The 20,748-nt window shown below is 39.4% G+C and overlaps 1 protein-coding gene across 1 annotated transcript in view; it reads right to left on the bottom strand.

The window, feature by feature from the left end:
* Reck (Reversion-inducing-cysteine-rich protein with kazal motifs) overlaps positions 1-20,748 on the bottom strand; it is a 212,721-nt gene that overhangs the window by 9,365 nt on the left and 182,608 nt on the right. Inside the window, exons 5-7 of the mRNA XM_073981199.1 lie at positions 9,453-9,664; positions 3,298-3,445; positions 1,983-3,215 (exon numbers count right to left, since the gene is read on the bottom strand). Coding sequence (XP_073837300.1) covers positions 1,983-3,215; positions 3,298-3,445; positions 9,453-9,664 — 1,593 coding nt within the window. The remainder of the gene's footprint in view (positions 1-1,982; positions 3,216-3,297; positions 3,446-9,452; positions 9,665-20,748) is intronic.

Here is a 20,748-nt window from a genome sequence, read left to right as displayed (position 1 = left end):
TTTTTCAAAAATCGTGGATTTTTTAAAAAATATTTTTTCAATAATCGTGGATTTTTTAAAAAATATTTTTTCAATTATCGTGGATTTTTTAAAAAATATTTTTTCAATAATCGTGGATTTTTTAAAAAATATTTTTTCAATAATCGTGGATTTTTTAAAAAATATTTTTTCAATAATCGTGGATATTTTAAAAAAAAATTTTTTTAATAATCGTGGATATTTTAAAAAATATTTTTTTAATAATCGTGGATTTTTTAAAAAATATTTTTTCAATAATCGTGGATTTATTAAAAAATATTTTTTCAATAATCGTGGATTTTTTAAAAAATATTTGTTCAATAATCGTCGATTTATTAAAAAATATTTTTTCAATAATCGTGGATTTTTTAAAAAGTATTTTTTCAATAATCGTGGATTTTTTAAAAAATATTTTTTCAATAATCGCGGATCTTTTAAAAAATATTTTTTCAATAATCGTCGATTTTTTAAAAAATATTTTTTCAATAATCGCGGATCTTTTAAAAAATATTTTTTCAATAATCGTGGATTTTTTAAAAAGTATTTTTTCAATAATCGTGGATTTTTTAAAAAAAATTTTTTCAATAATCGTGGATTTTTTAAAAAATATTTTTTCAATAATCGTGGATTTTTTAAAAAATATTTTTTCAGTAATCGTGGATTTTTTAAAAAATATTTTTTTCAATAATCGTGGATTTTTTAAAAAATATTTTTTCAATAATCGTGGATTTTTTAAAAAATATTTTTTCAATAATCGTGGATTTTTTAAAAAATATTTTTTCAATAATCGTGGATTTTTTAAAAAATATTTTTTCAATAATCGTGGATTTTTTAAAAAATATTTTTTCAATAATCGTGGATTTTTTAAAAAATATTTTTTCAATAATCGTGGATTTTTTAAAAAATATTTTTTCAATAATCGTGGATTTTTTAAAAAATATTTTTTCAGTAACCGTGGATAAAAAATGTTTTTTCAATAATTGTGGATTTTAAAAAATATTTTTTCAATAATCGCGGATCTTTTAAAAGATATTTTTTCAATAATCGCGGATTTTTTAAAAAATATTTTTCTAATAATCGTGGATTTTTTAAAAAATATTTTTCTAATAATCGTAGATTTTTAAAAAAAATGGTTTTCTAATAATCGTGGATTTTTTAAAAAAATATTTTTTAACAAATCTTTGACTTTTTAAAAAAATATTTTTTTTATTTTCGCGGATTTTTTTGAAAAAAAATATTTTTTTTTATTTTCGCGGATTTTTTTAAAAAAATTTTTTTCAATTTTTGTGGATTTTTTAAAACAATATTTTTTCAATCTCGGGTTTTTTTAAAAATATAGTCAATATTCGTGGATTTAAAAAAATCAATAATCGTAGATTTTTTACAAAATATTTTTTCAATAATCGTGGATTTTTAAAATATAATTTAAAAAATCAATAATCGTGTATTTTATAAAAAATATTTTTTAATAATGGTGAATTTTTTAAAAATAGTGAAAAATTAATAGTGAATTAAAAAGAATCAATAATCGTACATTTTTTTAAAAATATTTTTTCAATAATCGTGGATTTTTTAAAAATATTTTTTATCAAATATTTTTTTAATGGTCGTGGATTTTTAAAAAATCAATAATCGTGAATTTTATAAAAAAAAATATTTTTTCAATAATCGTGAATTTTTTAAAAAATAATTTTTCAATAATCGTGCATTTTTTTAAAAAAAATATTTTTTCAATAATCGTGAATTTTTTAAAATATTTTTTCAATAATCGTGCATTTTTTTAAAAAAAATATTTTTTCAATAATCTTGAATTTTTTAAAAAATATTTTTTCAATAATCGTGGATTTTTTTAAAAATATTTTTTCCATAATTGTGATTTTTTTTAAAAAAAATATTTTTTTAATAATCGTATTTTTTTAAATCGTGGATTTAAATTTTATCAAATCTTGTATTTTGGAACTCACCTGTCGTTTTACATTGTTTCTTGGTACATGTTATCTCCTCAGCATAACAGGTGCATAGGTTACACTCCAAATAGAATGAAGTGCCATGTTTGATTTTCCTACCTCCGGGTAAGACACAACTTTCAAAAGATACACTAGGCAGCGGCTGGCAATGTTCAATGCGACCCTGCATGCCGCAACGACAAACCTTAAAACCACCACGACTTGCAGTCAATTGCACCGGTATTCGAACATATGCTCCAAATGGTACCAAATAATTGGATGTTTCTCCCAATGCACAACCGGGTATGCATTCATATGTTGCAGAACCATTGCGGGCCGCCAAACATACTTCACTAGCATTACAAGGATGACCCTTACAGGGGGAGGTAATACGATGGTGACCGCCAGTATCTTTCGGAGCATCACTCTCCTCCAGATAAGGTCTCAACGAAATACAATGCACTCCTTCCCCCTCAGGATGTAGTCGGGCACAAATGGCATCAGCATTCAGTGAGGTATTCATGCGGGTCCAATCCATACATTCACTTAATATTTCATAACAATTCTCCCGACAAATGTGATTGTAGTGGCCCTGACGAGAGCACGGTTTAGTTTGAAGGATACACGCAATTGCCTTCCATTTTTCCGGTGAACATCTTGTCATATTTTTAATTGGTAAATTAACACCGGGTAAGCTCACAAATCCTCTCTGTTGCCACATCATTAGGTCTGATTTTGCTGCCATATCGGCCTCAACGGTGCAGCTGCGAAACAGTTCCGTTGGACGATTATTGAAATTGGTACAAAAGCTCAGACCATCACAACCTAATTCACAGGGTTCATCGACCTCATCTATACACTGTCGTAGCTCCACTTCATTTGGTTGCATGAGGCAGGCTTCTTCAAAATTATTCATGGTATTTGTCCAATCTGTGGTAAACGTTTGCAGACACAGGCGTCGGCATTTGGCGGAGAGAACTTTTTCACAGCAGTGCAGTTTGGCTCCATCTATACCCAGGCGATTTATTTGTGACACTTCAGTTTCATGATTGTTCACACTAACAGCCGGAACGAACATTTTCCTCTCGGCCGTAAAAAAACACTGCCACAGTGGAAGATGTGGCAACACTGTACCACAGCCACCCGTCTCTAGTTCTCCTATGATAATGTCGGTGCTCTCTGTGGTATTCAGAACTGCCCGACAGGTATTGCGACAGCTGTCATTGTCCGAGAAATCGCAGCAGGGTAGATCTGTAAAGAAGAGGAAATAAGGTTTTTAGAAAATGATCGGGCTGGTATTTTTTTTGGCGAATTTGTTGTTGTTGTTACTTACATTTGTGGGAATTGGTTATCGGTGACATGTCTGTGACATTCTTGACACACTGTATAACATCGGCATTTTTCTCACCACACATTTCGTGGAGATGTCTGCGATTGTTGCGCTTATGTGATGGATGAGGCTCGAAAATTTCCCGACATGCCTGAAAATAGTAATTAAAAAGTTTTAATCAATATATCCGCAAAAAGGGTCAAAGAAAGAGACATAATTTTGAGAAGCTATTCTCTAGATTTGATGTTCTTTTTATATTGAAACTACCTTGGAGGAGCCCTTAAAAGTCTTTTATTGCCTTTGCTTAGAAGAAAAAATGATGCTAGCCGCTCTCTTTGGACTCTGGCATCACAATGGCAAATCGCACTATAAATCTCATCCCGATGTCAACAGAGGGCAAACTAAGTTCAACATTGGAGGCAATCGCCCCTAAAGACAACACAGAGGACTATGTGATTTGGCTCAATTTACCATGGCGGATTCTTCCCTTGTGACTTCAAAATCTTCTTCAAAACAAGGTTTGGCAGGTCTGGCAGGATACCCAAGATAAACAAAATACATAGAGGGCTGGTAAGACTAATTCAGCACTGGCCTCGACACCTTGGCTTGAGATATCCTGATCTGAGCAAGTTCTATCCCATCCCGATTGAGTTAAAAATCAACTTTAATAGACCCTAAAGGCCACATCGGGAGTGACGTTGATTTGGCTCTATTTCCTTGGGTAATTTATAACTTCTGAACTAAACAACTTCTTCTAAAGGCTTTACCACCACAACGGCAGGACACCTCTCGAAGTTGAAGGATGTGACTTCAAAGGAGAAGAATTAGCCCCTAGATAATCCAAGGACGCAGTCGGCTGGGAAGACTGAATCAGCATCGGCGTGGACGCGTGGATCCCACCAAAATCTATTAATCTCAAGGCGGTGAACAAATTCGAAAGGAGATACCCTCATATGACCAAGAAAAAATCCTGTTCTCAACAAATTCTCTCTCTCTCATCCCGATGCATAGAGGGTAAACATTTACCCCAATAGTCCCTAAGGTCATATCGGTAGTGATGTTGATTCACGTCGCTCACACATAGATGTTTCATCCCTTATGATGGTTCCGCCGCCACACCGGCAGCTGAAGGATGCGACGTAAAAGAAAACGAGTCTGCCCGAAGATAAATCAAGGACCCAGGGGGTGAGAAGACTGGCTCAGCATCGGCTTCGATATCTGGACGTGTGGATCAAACCAAAACCAATCCTTCCCCACCAAAAACAGGGTAAAGAGAGTTAGGTCGACGGGGGTTCGCACCGAAAGGATAAGAGACCCAGCCTGGGAGCACCTATAAACCCTTTCTTAAAGCCAGGGAGCTTCTATAGACCCTTTCTAAAAGAAATGGTGTTTCTAGAGACCCTCTCTAAAAGAAAGTCTGCTTCTAGAGATCCTTTCTGAAAGAAAGGGTGCTTCTATAGACCCCTTCTGAAAGAAATGGTGATTCTATAGACCCCTTCCATAGACGTTTCCTGAAAGAAACGGTACTTCTATAGACCCTTTCTGAAAGAAAGAATGCTTCTATAGGCCATTTCTGAAAGAAAGACCGCCTCTAGAGACCCTTTCTGAAAGATCTTTGTGAAGGAAAGGCTGCTATTATATAACCTTTCTGAAAGAAAGTCTGATTCTGTAGACAGTTTCTATAAGAAAGGGTGTTTCTATAGGCCATTTCTGAAAAAAGGGTGCTTCTATAGACCCTTTGTGATAAAAGGGTGCTTCTATAGACCCTTTCTGAACGAAAGTCTGCTTCTAGAGACCCTCTCTAAAAGAAAGGCTGCTTCTAAAGACCCTCTGTAAATGAAAGGGTGCTCCTATAGACCCTTTCTAAAAGAAATGGTATTTCTATAGGCTCTTTCTGAAAAAAGGTGCTTCTATAGACCCTTCCTGAAAGAAAGGGTGCTTCCATAGACCCTTTCTGAAAGAAAGGACGCTTCTATAGGCCCTTTCTGAAAGAAAGCCTGCTTCTAGAGACTCTTTGTGAAAAAAGGCTGCTTTTATAGGTCCTTTCTGGAAACAGGGTTCTTCGATAGACCCTTTCTGAAAGAAAGGGTGCTTCTATAGACCCTTTCTGAAAGAAAGTCTTTCGGAAAGAAAGGGTGCTTCTATAGACCCTTTCTGAAAAAGGTTGCTTTTATAGACCCTTTCAGAAAGAAAGGACGCTTCTATAGGCCCTTTCTGAAAGAAAACGTGCTTATGGAGACTCTTCCTGAAAAAAGGCTGCTTTTATAGGCCCTTTCTGGAAACAGGGTTCTTCTATAGACCCTTTCTAAAAGAAAGGGTGTTTCTATAGGCTCTTTCTGAAAAAATGTGCTTCTATAGACCCTTCCTGAAAGAAAGGGTGCTTCTATAGACCCTTTCTGAAAGAAAGGACGCTTCTATAGGCCCTTTCTGAAAGAAAGCCTGCTTCTATAGACCCTTCCTGAAAGAAAGGGTGCTTCTATAGACCCTTTCTGAAAGAAAGTCTTTCGGAAAGAAAGGGTGCTTCTATAGACCCTTTCTGAAAGAAAGTCTTTCGGAAAGAAAGGGTGCTTCTATAGGATCTTTCTGAAAAAGGTTGCTTCTATAGACCCTTTCTGAAAGAAAGGACGCTTCTATAGGCCCTTTCTGAAAGAAAGCCTGCTTCTAGAGACTTTTTCTGGAAAAAGGCTGCTTCTATAGGCCCTTTCTGGAAACAGGGTTCTTCGATAGACCCTTTCTGAAAGAAAGGGCGCTTCTATAGATCCTTTCTGAAAGAAAGGTCGCTTCTATAGGCCCTTTCTGAAAGAAAGCCTGCTTCTAGAGACCCTTTCTGAAAGAAAGGGTGCTTCGTTAGACCCTTTCTAAAAGAAAGGGGCTTCGTTAGACCCTTTCTAAAAGAAAGGGTGCTTCGTTAGACCCTTTCTAAAAGAAAGGGTGCTTCGTTAGACCCTTTCTAAAAGAAAGGGTGCTTCGTTAGACCCTTTCTAAAAGAAAGGGTGCTTCGTTAGACCCTTTCTAAAAGAAAGGGTGCTTCGTTAGACCCCTTCTAAAAGAAAGGGTGCTTTGTTAGACCCTTTCTAAAAGAAAGCGTGCTTCGTTAGACCCTTTCTAAAAGAAAGCGTGCTTCGTTAGACCCTTTCTAAAAGAAAGGGTGCTTCGTTAGACGCTTTCTAAAAGAAAGGGTGCTTCGTTAGACGCTTTCTTAAAGAAAGGGTGCTTCGTTAGACCCTTTCTAAAAGAAAGGGTGCTTCGTTAGACCCTTTCTAAAAGAAAGGGTGCTTCGTTAGACCCTTTCTAAAAGAAAGGGTGCTTCGTTAGACCCTTTCTAAAAGAAAGGGTGCTTCGTTAGACCCCTTCTAAAAGAAAGGGTGCTTCGTTAGACCCTTTCTAAAAGAAAGCGTGCTTCGTTAGACACTTTCTAAAAGAAAGCGTGCTTCGTTAGACCCTTTTTAAAAGAAAGCGTGCTTCGTTAGACCCTTTCTAAAAGAAAGCGTGCTTCGTTAGACCCTTTCTAAAAGAAAGCGTGCTTCGTTAGACCCTTTCTAAAAGAAAGGGTGCTTCGTTAGACCCTTTAGACCCTTTCTAAAAGAAAGGGTGCTTCGTTAGACCCTTTCTAAAAGAAAGGGTGCTTCGTTAGACCCTTTAGACCCTTTCTAAAAGAAAGGGTGCTTCGTTAGACCCTTTAGACCCTTTCTAAAAGAAAGGGTGCTTCGTTAGACCCTTTCTAAAAGAAAGGGTGCTTCGTTAGGCCCTTTCTAAAAGAAAGGGTGCTTCGTTAGACCCTTTCTAAAAGAAAGGGTGCTTCGTTAGGCCCTTTCTAAAAGAAAGGGTGCTTCGTTAGGCCCTTTCTAAAAGAAAGGGTGCTTCGTTAGACCCTTTCTAAAAGAAAGGGTGCTTCGTTAGACCCTTTCTAAAAGAAAGGGTGCTTCGTTAGACCCTTTCTAAAAGAAAGGGTGCTTCGTTAGACCCTTTCTAAAAGAAAGGGTGCTTCGTTAGACCCTTTCTAAAAGAAAGGGTGCTTCGTTAGACCCTTTCTAAAAGAAAGGGTGCTTCGTTAGACCCTTTCTAAAAGAAAGGGTGCTTCGTTAGACCCTTTCTAAAAGAAAGGGTGCTTCGTTAGACCCTTTCTAAAAGAAAGGGTGCTTCGTTAGACCCTTTCTAAAAGAAAGGGTGCTTCGTTAGACCCTTTCTAAAAGAAAGGGTGCTTCGTTAGACCCTTTCTAAAAGAAAGGGTGCTTCGTTAGACCCTTTCTAAAAGAAAGGGTGCTTCGTTAGGCCCTTTCTAAAAGAAAGGGTGCTTCGTTAGACCCTTTCTAAAAGAAAGGGTGCTTCTATAGACCCTTTCTGAAAGAAAGTCTTTCGGAAAGAAAGGGTGCTTCTATAGACCCTTTCTGAAAAAGGTTGCTTTTATAGACCCTTTCTGAAAGAAAGGACGCTTCTATAGGCCCTTTCTGAAAGAAAACGTGCTTATGGAGACTCTTCCTGAAAAAAGGCTGCTTTTATAGGCCCTTTCTGGAAACAGGGTTCTTCTATAGACCCTTTCTAAAAGAAAGGGTGTTTCTATAGGCTCTTTCTGAAAAAATGTGCTTCTATAGACCCTTCCTGAAAGAAAGGGTGCTTCTATAGACCCTTTCTGAAAGAAAGGACGCTTCTATAGGCCCTTTCTGAAAGAAAGCCTGCTTCTATAGACCCTTCCTGAAAGAAAGGGTGCTTCTATAGACCCTTTCTGAAAGAAAGTCTTTCGGAAAGAAAGGGTGCTTCTATAGACCCTTTCTGAAAGAAAGTCTTTCGGAAAGAAAGGGTGCTTCTATAGACCCTTTCTGAAAGAAAGTCTTTCGGAAAGAAAGGGTGCTTCTATAGGATCTTTCTGAAAAAGGTTGCTTCTATAGACCCTTTCTGAAAGAAAGGACGCTTCTATAGGCCCTTTCTGAAAGAAAGCCTGCTTCTAGAGACTTTTTCTGGAAAAAGGCTGCTTCTATAGGCCCTTTCTGGAAACAGGGTTCTTCGATAGACCCTTTCTGAAAGAAAGGGTGCTTCTATAGATCCTTTCTGAAAGAAAGGTCGCTTCTATAGGCCCTTTCTGAAAGAAAGCCTGCTTCTAGAGACCCTTTCTGAAAGAAAGGGTGCTTCGTTAGACCCTTTCTAAAAGAAAGGGTGCTTCGTTAGAACCTTTCTAAAAGAAATGGTTCTTCGTTAGACCCTTTCTAAAAGAAAGGGTGCTTCGTTAGACCCTTTCTAAAAGAAAGGGTGCTTCTATAGACCGTTTCTAAAAGAAAGGGTGCTTCTATAGACCCTTTCTGAAAGAAAGGGTGCTGCTATAGACCCTTTCTGAATGAAAGGGTGCTTCTAGAGACCCTTTCTGAAAATAAGGCTGCTTCTAGAGACCCTTTCTGAAAATAAGGCTGCTTTCTGAAAGAAAGAGTGCTTCTATAGACCGTTTCTAAAAGAAAGGGTGCTTCTATAGACCCTTTCTGAAAGAAAGGGTGCTGCTATAGACCCTTTCTGAATGAAAGGGTGCTTCTAGAGACCCTTTCTGAAAATAAGGCTGCTTCTAGAGACCCTTTCTGAAAATAAGGCTGCTTCTAGAGACCCTTTCTGAAAATAAGGCTGCTTCTAGAGACCCTTTCTGAAAATAAGGCTGGTTCTATAAACACTTTCTGAAAGAAAGGGTACTTCTATAAACCATTTATGAAAGAAAGTGAAAGAAAGGCTGCTTCGAGAGACCCTTTCTGAACGAAAGTCTGTTTCTTTGTGAAGGAAATGCTGCTTCTAAAGATCCTTTCTGAAAGAAAGCATGCATTTAGAGACCCTTTCTGAATGATAGGCTTTTTGTATAGACCCTTCTTGAAAGAAAGGCTGCTTTTAGAGACCGTTTCTGAGGCAGACTTTCTGCTTCTATAGATCTTTTCTGAAAGAAAGGCTGCTTCTAGAGACCTTTTCTGAATGAAAGACTGCTTCTAGTGACTTTTTCTGAAAGAAAGGCTGCTTCTTGAGAGAAAGATTGCTTCTTGAGAGCCTTGCTGAAAGAATGGCTGTTTCTATACATTCATTTTAAAAGAAAGAATGGTTCTCCTGACAACCTTTCTGAAAGAAATGCTGCTTCTATACACCCTTTCTGAAACGATATTGAAGATTTTTTTATTATTTTCTTTTGTTCTCACCTGTAAGCACTCTGGAGTTTTTGCATTGCCACAACAACGATCACCGGCCTCTTGACGTTCGAAACATGCGAACATGTGTTGCTCATCACTTTGGCGGCAGGCGTTTATTAGCTCACCCGTTGAGGACATTGTGGCACAGGCATTACTACAACGTGGCGAAACACCCAAGGCACAACAGCGGCGTCCCGACCATTGGGAACCACGGGCAACAGCTAGAAGAGATAAAGAAGAAAAAGATAATGAAATATTAGATAATATTTATTATTTACCGAAGAGAATGCTCGAAATTTGATGAATATGGTAACCCTGTGCACTTGAGCCACTATACAAAGTAGCTTCTATTTATTATTTGTTTTCGTTATATTTTTTTCACAATTATAAAGTGCAACATACTACAACAACAAAATGTAAATAAATCACATTTCAATTAGTTTAATCCGTCGGCTATGCCAATGTCTCGTCGTCGTGGACGTCTTCACGACCATCATCGTCATCGTCTAATTTAAATCCATTATTGATTGTGAAAAGGGGTATTGCCAATAGTTGGCGTTCAAAATCGGATTTGCAAACACCAATCAAACAAGTGTTGCAAAGTGGGCGTATATTTCCCGCACTTATACTTATAGTTGTTGTTGTAATTGTTGTTTTATTCGTTTGAGAAGATTAGCATATGGAATCGCGTATAAATGATTGAGTGAGTAAATGAATATTAAATGCGTCGTAGTATCAATTTGTAAATCATGGGGTGGGGGAGGGCCTCTTATTGAAATGAAAATTATAGTTTTCAGTAGTTAATTCTAGTGTCATGTAAATTCCAGAGGATTTAAAAGATTTATTTCAATGTGTCATGTAGGTGAGTATGTAGGTGATTGTTTAAAATGACGAAAAATAAATAGGTATCTGTGTTTGATTGTATGTGGAGAAAGGGGACCTAGAGTACGTTTATATATAACCGGATTTAACAAATCCACTGGGTCAATTCCATTCTTTATATTTCAAATAAATCCTTATAACCCTGCAAGAGGCTATAATATAAACATGGCCCTATTGACTTCAGATCCTGGTATCTTTTGGTATTAAGTTAAGACTCTAAATGTAAAACTCTTTACCTAATAAGGTGCAAAAAGCCAGAGATACTGAGATATAATGGCTTTTCGATCATTGTGCTTGCAGTAACTTCTCATAAAAGGTCCCTGTGTGGATATGGAACTATGTTACTTATATCATTAGTTTACAGAAAAACTTATATATATGAGCATATCCCGGAATGTCTGCTCTGAATTTCTATGGTCCGCACCGGGACGAAGGTAAACCCAGGACCAATATAGATATGCTCAGTTAGTCACATCCGCATCCATCGCACTCAAACTTCGGTGTGATGCAATAAATGCTGGGGTGGGGTGTATCCCAGGGGTTGTTCTGGACGACAGGGACTATGTTGCTGTATGCTGCGTGAACACAGTCCCCAGTGAATTGACGTCGTCATCAGAATACGCAGCTACCCCGCTGTCCCCTCAACAGCAGCCACACACGCAGCTCTAAACACTAGCCGTTGCTTTTTCAATCCCTGGAAACGCATCCTTTGTGCAATTTAATTGCAATGGAATCTGAGGTAAGATCGGTGAAATTGTGGATTTCATGAGTCGGAAGAATATCATGGTGCGGTGCAGCGGCGATGCAGCAAACCAAGCTCAACAACAACAGCTGCCTACAGCGTTATGATGGTTACAACGTACTGAGGACGGATCGCACCAGAATTGGAGATGGGGCTTAGTTTTCTTATTGCATCAGTCTGTTCAATATAGACCTATGTCGCTTGAGCCTGACTCTAATGACCCGTACATGGAATGCATGGGGGTAGCAGTCAAGTGTGGAACTGCCGAGGCTTAGCATAACGTATACATCCACCCGATAAATAGCTTTACTCCAAGTTGTAGGCTCAACATCAGCCCGCTTTTGGAAGGTCATAACCGTTTGGTCTTGGGGGACTTTAATGTTCATCATGAGTTGTGGCATTTGTTCCTCCGAAGCGACCAGATGGATATAGTGCCGGCTGAACACATTACTAGCTCTACTTTTTGCACGGTCAATGAGGACGCCCCTTCCAGAATTAGCGGAGAATGTCACAGTTCGTCAAGACATAACCATTGTGTCATCCGGTCTGACAAATGACGTCACCTGGAAACCCGTAGTTTCTCTTGGGTGAGACCATTTGCCTATAATTGTCTCCATCAGCAGACCGCCCGATTTCATCAACTCTGAACACCGTACATTCATCAAGCATGGAAAAGCTAATTGCCCGAATTTCAGGAGTTCAACAATCGCAGCTTCAGACATTTGCCCAACCCTTCTGATGTTCGGGAAGCGGAAAAGGACGTTCCGAGAGACTATCACTGCTGCAACCGCTCGCCATAAACCTACTAGTCGAATACCAAATCCGCGTGATGAGCTTCGTGGTGCCAACCACAATGACCTCAGAGTCAGGAAGCTGACTCTGGAAGTTAACAGGTTGGCGGGGAGCACAAGCAGAACAAGAGGTTCAATTATCTGAAAAGTTGCAACATCAAAACCGGAATAAGTGAATTTAAGGCAACTGTTAAGTCACTTCCAAACCCTGGAAAGCAGGAAAATATAACCTGATCTGAAGAGGACGTTCCGAGAGATCATCACTGCTGCAACCGCTTGCCATAAACCTGCTAGTCGAATACCAAATCCGCGTGATGAGCTTCGTGGTGCCAATCCCAATGACCTCAGAGTCAGGGAGCTGACTCTGGAAGTTAACAGGTTGGCGGCGAGTACAATCAGAACAAGTGGTTCAATCATCTGAAAAGTTGCAACATTGAAACCGGAATAAGTTGCGCGTTGTCACTCCAAAACCCTGGAAAGAAGGAAAATCGAACCTGATCTGAAGAGGTGCGCAAGTTATTTCAATCGACCGTTTGTCGAGCACACCGGGAGTGGCAGGGCGATTTCTACGTCGTATTAGATATCTTCCTGCCGAGGATGAACCACCACAATTTACAATGTTATCAGGAACGTTAAATCATCCAAAGCGTTGGGCCCTGATGGAATCTCCATGGTAATGCTGAAACAGGTGGATGAGCCGGGAGTCTAGTAACTCACTAAAGTTACTGACCTGTCGTTCCCGAAGTCTGGAAAATGGGCAGGGTGGGACTTAGACAAGGATACCAGCAAAGGCGAATCGAACAGACCTATTTCGCTTTTGTCGCCCGTAGCAAAGACCATTGAGGGTTTAGTTTGCTCCATCTTCAGAAATAGCTATTCAGTTGCCGATCAGCAGCATGGGTTCCGTAAGCAGCACAGCACGACAACAGCGCTGTACGCCATCTCCACACATATTAGTCGAGGACTCAACCAGAACAAGCCGTGTGATAGAACGGTGATGGTGGCGCTTGACTTACCAAAAGCCTTTGATACTGTCAAACACTCCACGCTGTTTAAGGACATCGTGCAGACTATCCTCCAGTCAAATTATAAACAATTATATAATATTTTAAGTCGAGTCCCGATTTACTACTTTTGGAAATGGAGTTTATGTAAACATCACATTTTCCTCGTTCTCCTATCTAAGGCTCACAAACCCAAGGTAGTATTAATAGTATGGTTACACTGGTTACTATGAGGATTTATTTGACGTTTGCGCATGGAATTGGCATTTGAAACCAAAACCCACTGAGTTAATCCGGTTAAGTGTAACCAGGGTATTAAGCGGACGACGGTTTGAGGACTAACTCCGGACTAGAGACTCTTGACAGCTATCAGGACTCATCTTACAAGTCACCGGGACTGGATTGGTATAACTCCAGCCATGATTTAGAATGTAGCGGAGTCGGTGTTAAATACCCTGACGGAGATTTTTAACGCCTGTCTGTGCTTATACCCGGTAATGGAAAGTGGTAAAGGTGGCCTATATTCATAAAGCGGGGAAGCCGAATATTCCAAAACAATCAGTAGATCTCAGCACACTTATATCAAGGGCAAATCAACAGAAACCGTTCTACTAAAGGTGGTTGGGCACGTTGAGAACAATACGGAAAATTCAAACTTTACTTTGTCGAATTCCTGCTCACTGTTTTGGACGAAATTGCATTGGAATTTTCTCCGGAAGCTAAACACCTCGGTGCAATTCTGGATCAAAGTTTGACATGAAAAGTAAATACCGGGGAGCGGACAAAGAAATTTCTTGTTGCACTCTTTCCCTCATACATACACTTCGGCACATCTTAACATACACTTGGAAATAAAGCATTTTGTCCAAACTAATTACATTAACCGGATCAATCAAAAGCACTCCTCAAGCTGCCTTAAACGTGATTACGGATCTTCTATCTCTAGATATCCTACTCCAACTTCAGGTTTCGAGGACAGCTTTTAGACTTCCTATCTCTAGATATCCTACTCCAACTTCTCCTATCTCTAGATATCCTACTCCAACTTCAGGTTTCGAGGACAGCTTTTAGACTTCGGGAGCCAGGATCGGGGCGAGTTTCACATTTCGGACATGCGAAAGTCTCAAACTTAGTTGATAGTTAGCTTGAACCAAACGACACGAATCGCGTAATCCGTCACTGTTGGACTTATTACGGGTCACGGTAGGTTTAGATATAAAACTTCAAAATGGTATGACAATGACATTGATTACTGTAGGTTATGTGAAGACGAAAACGAGATAGAGATTGTCGAACATATACTATGTAGGAGTGATCACAATGAAACAAAAGTCTCCTTAACCTAACCTATTACTCTTCGGAATATTAGCATAACATTTTTCTGGTTTCTTATTATGAATAAGTTTCGTTCTGATATCCCGCAATTACTTTGTTTAGGCTCGTTGATCTAGAGTTTTCCGCTTGTACCTTTGTACCTCTCTTCCTCTAGATCATGACAGGGGTGCTCACTGAGATAACACCCAAGCAGGTACTGCATCGACAAAATCCTGTTGTGCTGATGCACCGGTAAATCCTTCGTCCCCAGTTCGGCTCTCTGACAGGTTTGAATAAACAAGTGGAAGACGAGAACGAAAAACACAGTATTCCAAATTGAATAAGTAAAGCAACAAATAGAGAGGAATGGAAAGCGTATCTAACTTCGGCTTATAGGACAAATGTTCTCTAGAGGGCCAACTAAGTAAGTAAGCGTAGCGCTAACAATTGCATACCATTCTGGAGCGCATAGCTTACCACAGGCCGGCTTATTGTTTTGTAAGAGGTCAACAAGATTTCTTTGTCAGCACCCCAAGTGCTGCCGGCCAGCGATTTAAGGACCTTGTTCACACTTCTGATATTATCGCAAATAGCTGTGGCTTGCGCAGACGACATAAACATGCTACGAACGTTACACCCAATAGTTTGGGGTAGTTAGTCGTCGGAATCAGGACACCATCGACGAATTTGTTCAGTTGGAGCCTAATTTCAGCCGTTCAGGAGCCGGATAGTTTCATATTCCTCAGATGGAAGAACTGTACTAAGTCAGCTTTGTAAATATCTAATATACATATGTATGTATGTCATCGACGTCCAGACGCCATAATACATTACGATTTCTACACCGTCTGGAGAGTGTGTAATTCCACCCGCCTTGGGGAACTCCCTGCTTCACTTAACGTGTTACGACTTCTTGTTTCTGAATTCCACAAAGGACTAGTTGATTATCAAACGTTTCAAACACGGTTATGTCCTCGAACAGCTTGATATGGCTGACGGTATGGAAGACCTCGGCCTGTCCGATTCGAAGGGAAATCGGCCTGTCCGATTCACCTCTACTGTCATCCTTGCCAGGCTTCACTAGCGGGACCAACCTGCCAACTTTCCAGGCTTCTGGTACAATATGGCCAGCTAACGAAAGGTTGAGCACAATTGTTACTCAAACCCGGGATTATCCACTTGCTTAACCATTACCATTGATTGGCCCAACGCTTTGGATGTTTTTGCATTTCGGATGAAACATCGCTAATCTTAAATTGCGCTTCACCCAATCACTCTCGGGGTGCTCTACAAATTGCCGGTTAAAATAACGAGCATCTTTTCGGATCTGTTACTGTCAGATGAGAAACGACGGGTTATTTATCAGCTGCCTCTCCCCAGCTATTACTGACTATGGCTAACTCTGTACCCCTCGTTGCATTGGACAGAATGCCAAAGTCAGACTTATGATATAGGCTACAATTATTCATCGGCGCTATGTACAGCTGCCTCTCCCCAGCTATTACTGGCTACGCCCATGGCTAACTCTGTACCCCTCGTTACATTGGATAGAATGCCAAAGTCAGACTTATGATGCAGGCTACAATTATTGATCGTCGGTATGTACACATTAAATAAATCTACCTCGGCGGCCCCACACTTCATTGTTATCCCCATACGTTCCATAAATGGGTCACTAAAATCAGCTCAAGCGAGAATGGTCTGTACAGGACAGATTGGCGAATAAAGAAGGCAAGTCTCTTCCTCCGTTTTTTGTACGACCCTTTCGCAAAACATTAAAACCATCGTAACGTTGCAAGATAAAGGCGGGGGTGTCTCCTATTCCCATGACGAAGTGGAAGACATGCAAGCAGGAACATAACTCCAGTAGTCCTGGAGGCGGCTAAGCACAACAGCCTTGGAAGTGCCACCATTTCCTACATCCATTTCATCTCACCGATGTTGACATGTCATGGAAGCAAATCTGGCAAAAGGAACATATCAATGGCCCGGAGTTCTTCTCTATTACGAGTAGGGCCAAAAGAGCTCGGAGCTGGCATTCCGGGATAAATTGCCGCTACCATGGTGAATCAAATATAAGAACACGTAATTGTTGAGTTCGAAAATTCCACCGAGTCTATTCGGTGGAATCAAATACATTTGAGATGATACAGTCGCCTCGATTCCTATTGAGCTATGATTTACGATAGTGTGCAAACATACCCCAGGAAATATTGGTTTCCGTAGCAAAAAAAAAAATATAATGTTGTAGTCATCCTTACAACGACTATCTCCTATTAAAATTTATACACAATTCGAGAAGCTCAAACGTATTGAAAGTAACTCAGGAAGTATGGACTTTCTCCCGGAAAAAATGCATCGTCGCATCTAGGGCCACGATGACAATCTGTTGCAGAACATTTCAAAACGACCTGAGACATGTCTTTAAACTGCACTTTTGCGATGACATTTTTAATATTTGTGTGGGAGGTACCCGCCGGATTGGATCCATATAGTCCATATTCAAACCTGAAATATGCCTGAAAGAAATATTTCGTTGTGCAAAATTTAGAACAAATCGATTATTGCATTTGAGAGTTATCGTGCGCTTCATTCTAGCGAAAAATGTTGAACTTTCGTAGGAGAGATGTTCGAAGGTGTGGACTAGGGTTATGACTTTTTGACATTTTTCCTCAAAAATGATTTCCTGTAGCAGGGATGAATGAACTTTTGCCTATTAATCACTATACTGTCGTTTATTCCATTGAAATATAAAAAAAGTTCACGCACAAATCGATATTAAAAAAATAATTTTTTGAAAAAATATATGAAATGAAAAAAAAAAATTTTTTCAAAAAATTATTTTTTGTTGCACGAATGAATAAATATAAGCCTACTAACAACTATAATAACGTTTATTTCATTCAAATATTAAAAAAAGTCCCGAAAAAAGTCACTTTGAAAAAATTTTATATTTTTTGTTTTTTGATAAAAAATTATATTTTTGAATAAAAGCGTTTACGAAATTTTTACGATTCTCGGAATTGAACAAAAATAGTGAGAAATAAATGTCATGTCATTTTAATTATCTCATGTGGCTCTAAAGTTTATTTTCAATAATATATCTGTTTTCAGTGACTTCAAAAAATTGTCCATAATTTTGATAAATTCAAATTTTAAAATCATTTTGTGCGTGAGGTTTTTTCACCGAATCACCTTATAAGTGAGATTTTATGTAATCTTATGGCAAAACTCATCACGCTATGATACAGGGATATGAGGTTGTAAAAAAGTCATAACCCTAGTGTGGACTGTTATGGCCCATCTTCGAACTTGATCTAAGTTTGAACAAAATACTACGAGCGATAAAGTTTGGATAAAATGGGTTGATTCATTGGTGAGTTATCGTGCACATCCGCCGCCAGTCAAACGAACGGGGCTAAATTGACTCCAAATTGTCTGAAACGGATTTCGCCCATAAAACGTTCCCTCACCATTTTCGGTATTTTGAAGGTTTCAGCGTCATTTTCAAACCGTAATGGTTGAAATTTGGGTGACGTAGAGGTTGGAAGATACCAAGGAACGGTCCTGACCGGTTTTAACATGACAAAGCCCAGGATTTATCTTGGTCTCTCTTTCATCTCAAGTGGACACTGACCTCCCCGTGGTGTCACCTGGGGAACTGCCTTTAACACCCGTTAAAGGTAGTGAGCTAACATGTGCCGCGCGTTCACCCATAAGAACGTTAAAAACTTGGGTTTGGGCGTCTGGTTAGTAACCCTCCCCTAGAAAAAACAGTCTACTATGAAAAAACGAAAGAAAAGAAAAACAAACCCCTCTAAAGTTGACGAACCCCGCAAACGTTTTAAGGACCATGATCTGCGAATCTACACCTGGAATGTTCGCACTCTTTATAGAGAAGGTGCAGTCTTCGCATTGGCAGACGTACTTGAAAAGTACAAGGCCGATATTACTGCCATACAGGAAATACGATGGATTGGGAAAGGCGTCACAACAACACCTAAAGGTGACGCACTGTATTATAGCTGCCATGTCGTAAAGCATGAGTTTGGTTGCGGATTTGTAGTTAGTCGGAGACTAAAACATCTGGTATCCAGCTTCACCCCAGTGAATGAAAGACTTGCTGCAATTCGAATAAAAGCTAAATTCTTCAACATCAGCTTTATTTGCGCTCATGCTCCCACTGAAGAAAAGGACGAACAGACCAAAGATATATTTTACGAGCACTTAGAAGAAACAAATCGAGATGTACAGGAGCCAGAATGAAGTCCGAAAATTCTACCAAAGAGTAAAACATCAAACAGATGGCTTTGGTACAGGCACATCCTCCTGTAGAGACCAGCAAGGTAATCTGGTAACGAAGACGATGATACCACAGATCCAATCCCAGAAGATGGTATAGAATGTATACCGCCCGGCCAAGATGAGGTAAAAACAGCAATCAACCGGCTAAAGAATAATAAGGCAGCAGAAGCCGATGGCTTACCAGCCGAGCTGTTTAAAACCGGAGGCGACGCGCTGATAAGGTGTAAGCATCAGCTAGTTAGCACCATCTGGCAGGAAGAACGCGTACCCGACGATTGGAACCTGAGCATCCTATGTCCCGTCCACAAGAAAGGAGATAAGACTGTATGCTCCAACTATAGGGGCATAAGTCTTCTCCCTATTGCCTATAAGATAGTGTCAGGGATATTGTGCGAACGACTAAAGCCAATGGTCAACGAAATAATTGGACCATACCAGTGTGGCTTTAGACCTGGCAAGTCCACCATTGACTAGATATTTACCCTGCGGCAAATCCTAGAGAAGACCCAAGAGATGCAGATCGACACATTTCACCTTTTTGTCGATTATAAAGCAGCATTCGACAGTCCCCTCCGATCAAAGGTATTCCATGCAATGTCTGAATTTGGTATCCCCGCAAAGCTCATCCGGCTTTGTAAGATGACTTTAACTGATACTAGGTCCTCAGTTAAAATTCAAAAGAACTTCGCCGAAGAATTTTGTACCAAAAGAGGTTTCAGAAAAGGAGACAGCCTTTCGTGTGACCTATTCAACATTTTGCTGGAAAAGGTAATACGAGATGCAAATGTCAAAAGAAATGGGACAATTTACACCAATAGCCACATGTTACTTGCCTAGGCTGATGACATAGACATCATGGGACGTTCAGTAAAGGAAGTAACTGATACCTTTAGGAAGATCGAAGCAGAATCTGCGAAAATGGGTCTGGGGGTAAACGGCGAAAAGACCAAATGCGTCCATAGAGCTCGCGTCCATAGAGCTCGGACCAACTGTGGAAGTTGGTACCTACAATTTTGAGGTAGTTAAAGACTTCGTCTACCTCGACACAACCAACAACATCAGTTGTGAAATAAGAAGAAGAATTGTATTGGCCAACAGATGCTACTATGATTTAAGTAAGCAATTTAAAAACAAAGCCACATCTCGTCAAACAAAAATAACACTATAAAAACGTTGATACTACCCGTGCTAATGTATGGCTCCGAAGCATGGTACTTGCGCAAGTAGACATGGCAGTGCTTGGTGTGTTTGAGAGGAAAATTCTTCGAAAGATCTACGGGCCGATTTGCGTTGACGGTGAATATCGACGTCGTATGAACCACGAGCTATATAAGCTATACAAAGACATGAATATAGTTAAACGTATCGAGATGAAACGATTACGTTGGCTAGGCCATATCATGAGAATGAGCGATGATGAACCCGCTAAAAAGGCGTATGAATACATGCCACATGGCGGTGCACGCAGAATCGGCAGGCCTAAGCTTCGATGGAGCATACAAGTGGATGAAGATATGAAAAGGCGCGGTATTCCAAAAAGTCAAGCGAAAAACAGAGAGGAATGGAGATGTTTTCTTAGTTCGGTCTATGGAACAAATGTTCTGTAATGGGCCAACTAAGTAAGTAAGTAAGTAATGGTTAAAATTTGGTATTTACTCGTTGAAGGAGGAGGTTTAAAACATTCCAGAAGAGAATTATCACGTTTTCATATAGCCCCCATTGAACGGTACCTTCAGATTTTCGGTATTTTGAAGGTTGTGGCCTCAATATCCCACCGAAATGGCTGAAATATGGTATTTAGTTTTCTTTGGAGCTGCAAAACTTTCTCCCAGAAATTTTAGGTTCATGGTTCGCTATGGTCCCAATAAAGGTACCTCCCGATTTTCGGTATTTTGAGGATTTTACCTATATTTTTGAGGTTCCCAGTGGACGCCAAACTTCTCCATCAAAAATTGTCGCCATAGGTCCATGCTTTCGTATAGCCCTCATAATACGGTACCTCCCGATCTTCGGTGTTTTTAGGGTTTTAGCTACATTTTGTGACGGAACAACTCGTAATTTGACACTAGAGGCTCCCTGCAGTCACAAAACCTCTCTATCCAACAATGTTAATTTATGTTCATATTTTGGTATAGCCTCATATAACGGTACCTCCCGATTTTCGGTGTATTTAGAAATATAGCTACATTTCTTGACCGAACTATCTGTAATTTGACATTAATGGAACCATTAGTGGTCCAAAATTGTGAACATTTATTGATGTTTTG

This window comes from Musca autumnalis, unplaced genomic scaffold (genome assembly GCF_047663935.1).
Source record: "Musca autumnalis isolate F117 unplaced genomic scaffold, ASM4766393v1 scaffold_4, whole genome shotgun sequence".
Classification (NCBI taxonomy): Eukaryota; Metazoa; Arthropoda; class Insecta; order Diptera; family Muscidae; genus Musca; species Musca autumnalis.
This window is presented reverse-complemented; position numbering and strand designations above follow the sequence as displayed.